This window comes from Papilio polytes, unplaced genomic scaffold (assembly GCF_000836215.1).
Source record: "Papilio polytes unplaced genomic scaffold, Ppol_1.0 DF821289.1, whole genome shotgun sequence".
In the NCBI taxonomy this organism is placed as follows: Eukaryota; Metazoa; Arthropoda; class Insecta; order Lepidoptera; family Papilionidae; genus Papilio; species Papilio polytes.
In genome coordinates, this window is record NW_013527915.1 from 5,699,430 (window position 1) to 5,701,875 (window position 2,446).

Here is a 2,446-nt window from a genome sequence, read left to right on the forward strand (position 1 = left end):
TAGGCGTCTCTTTGCCTGAATTTATGCTCTCAAGGTCAGAACATGAAGCTCTCTTCGATGAATTCGTTGCGGGAGCATAATATTTACAAATATTTAAATGTTGCCTAATCGTAAAATATTAATAGAGCATGTCTATTGAAAGAAACTGAGTTCATCGATAGCGGAAAGTAACGGGTATTTATTTTCTGTTATATAATTTGATTTCACGGAACGATTTTGTTATGAAAAAGAAATTTAAATAAATAAACTATGGGAGAGATAGACCAAGGCCACAAATTCTAATACATATTTTGAAACGCGTTATGGAAGGTGCAATTGTTAGTTATGAAATCCTTGCAGGATTTTCAATTTGTTGTTGACTAGTTTTAGGTTTTTTACGTGTAAAATATACATTATATTCTCTTTATATTTCTGTTTTATTTACCATAACATTATACTCAAAATATATAGATGTAACAGTGTTTTAAGGCTATTTGTACGTTTCATTTACTTTTGTGTAGACTTGCGCTTTCGTTAACAACAATAACACTCGAGTTTAGCCGGGACTTTGACTGCGCGGAGTTAATAAAAATAGTGCAATAATATTTAGCCTATGTTACTCAGTTAATAGTTCCTGAATAGTCAAAGAACATATAAAATTCTGGACCAATTTAGCTATTGAGTTTATTCGTTACATACAAAAAAGTAAAGACATTTTCAAAATGTTAGCTGACATACAAACAAATCATGTAGATCAGCTAGAATTTTATTATTTGTATGGCTATGACGTGCTAGGTATAAAAATACTAGCAGTCGGTGCCTGGCGTTGTCTGTGATCTATTCATGTACGTACATTCTGCTGTTTTGTCCATCTGTCCGTATTTATATAATAAACTAGAATTTTCCACTTTATTTCGACATTACTTTTCACATCAAGAATAGTTTGTACATGTTCAAAGGCCTAATTAATTTTTTTTCTGAAGTTATGATGATGTATCTATAGTTTGAAACTTAACCGATTCCGACGAAGTTATTGAGATTTTATTCGTTATTCTGAGAATTCTAAGTTTAATAAACTAGGTATTTAGGAAACTTGTAAATTACTTTTCCTAAAGGAAGAACCATTTACAGGATTTACCTATCTAAGTTTGAGCAAGTAATTTAAAACAATTTTTGCTTTAAAGTGTTTCTAGAATTCAAAAATAAGGGCACTTATTTTTTATTAATTAAATTATTAATATCTGTTATTATTTTTATGTTATTATCATGTATTTGCGATACAATACAATTAGTTGGTAATTGTTTTTGTTGTCTGTTTAATAAATATGATATCAAGCTAGCTTGATGACTCGTCATATCGTCTAGATACGTTTAAAATTTCATAAACGGTTCATGCTGACTTATTTACCCATGAGATTTTTGAGACCTGTTGCCATTTGTTACCTCATCAAAAGTGACAGGTCCCCAAGAGGATTTTACAACTATCCTAACACTGCTTCTTATTTAATATTGAGAACCTATTAATGTAGGCGTATAAAATGCAAGCTACAAATTATTGTTTTGGTATCGACGTTATGTTCATAAGTAGTTCAGCGTTGCCGAATCTGAATTGTTGGCATGTTATCCGGTCAGCGTGCTAGTTGTCGAACATTACGGCTGGTGTTCTTATTTTTACTGGTCATTGTCCAACATACGTCAGTAAGGAACACTCTCGGGCGCATCGCAGCCTCACAGAGACGTTGGAAGTAATTAATTCAGTCGTTACTTACCCTCGCATCCGTCCGCTTTGCTACGATTATAAATAAAATCGCATCAGATCCGTAGCCAGTTATAAAGCGGATTTGTTCTTACCACATCACGCGCAAACGCTAACAAAGTGAAGATATTTTTAAGACAAAAGAAAGTCATTTCCAAACGTGAGTGCGAGCAACATTGTGTATTAATCCAAGTAAGTACCTTAATTATTTTTTATGTCCATAATTATAATCTTTATATAGAAATAATGAAAGTTTTACTAAAATTAAAGCACGTTTTTACAAATCTGAACAATAATTTTCGATTTGTTTCGAAACAAAGTAACATTGCATTTTCGATCAACTGTGAAAAATGATTTCTTGATTGTTTGCCAAGACACAATTGATTAAAAAAAGTTATTGCGTAGTGGTTTCCCGCCGTCTGCAAATTGTTTATTTTTGTCGAGTAAATTGTTGTGTAAATAGAATAACAATAATGACGTGAGAGTAGGAAATCGTTCAGCTCTGAAATACTGAAAACAACAATGTCATTGTTTTCCCGTTATGCCAGAGATATCTTTTAACATTGATTAGTTTCTCAAAACGACGTACATTAAAAAACATGTTCTTAGAAAACCCCTTTAGAGACGTCGTATAGAAATTTTATTAGAAGTAGTAGGATTTTTAAAGTCGAGTTTCCTTTTAATTGTTTTTCTTAATAAGGTCAATGGCAG

The 2,446-nt window shown here is 31.8% G+C and overlaps 1 protein-coding gene across 1 annotated transcript in view; it reads left to right on the forward strand.

Annotated features, from left to right (window-relative positions):
* The window catches only part of LOC106109154, a 3,176-nt gene extending 2,637 nt beyond the window's left edge, over nucleotides 1–539 (forward strand). Inside the window, exon 4 of the mRNA XM_013290558.1 lies at nucleotides 501–539. Within this exon, the coding sequence (XP_013146012.1) occupies nucleotides 501–539 (39 nt within the window). The remainder of the gene's footprint in view (nucleotides 1–500) is intronic.
* Nucleotides 540–2,446: the final 1,907 nt, after the last annotated feature.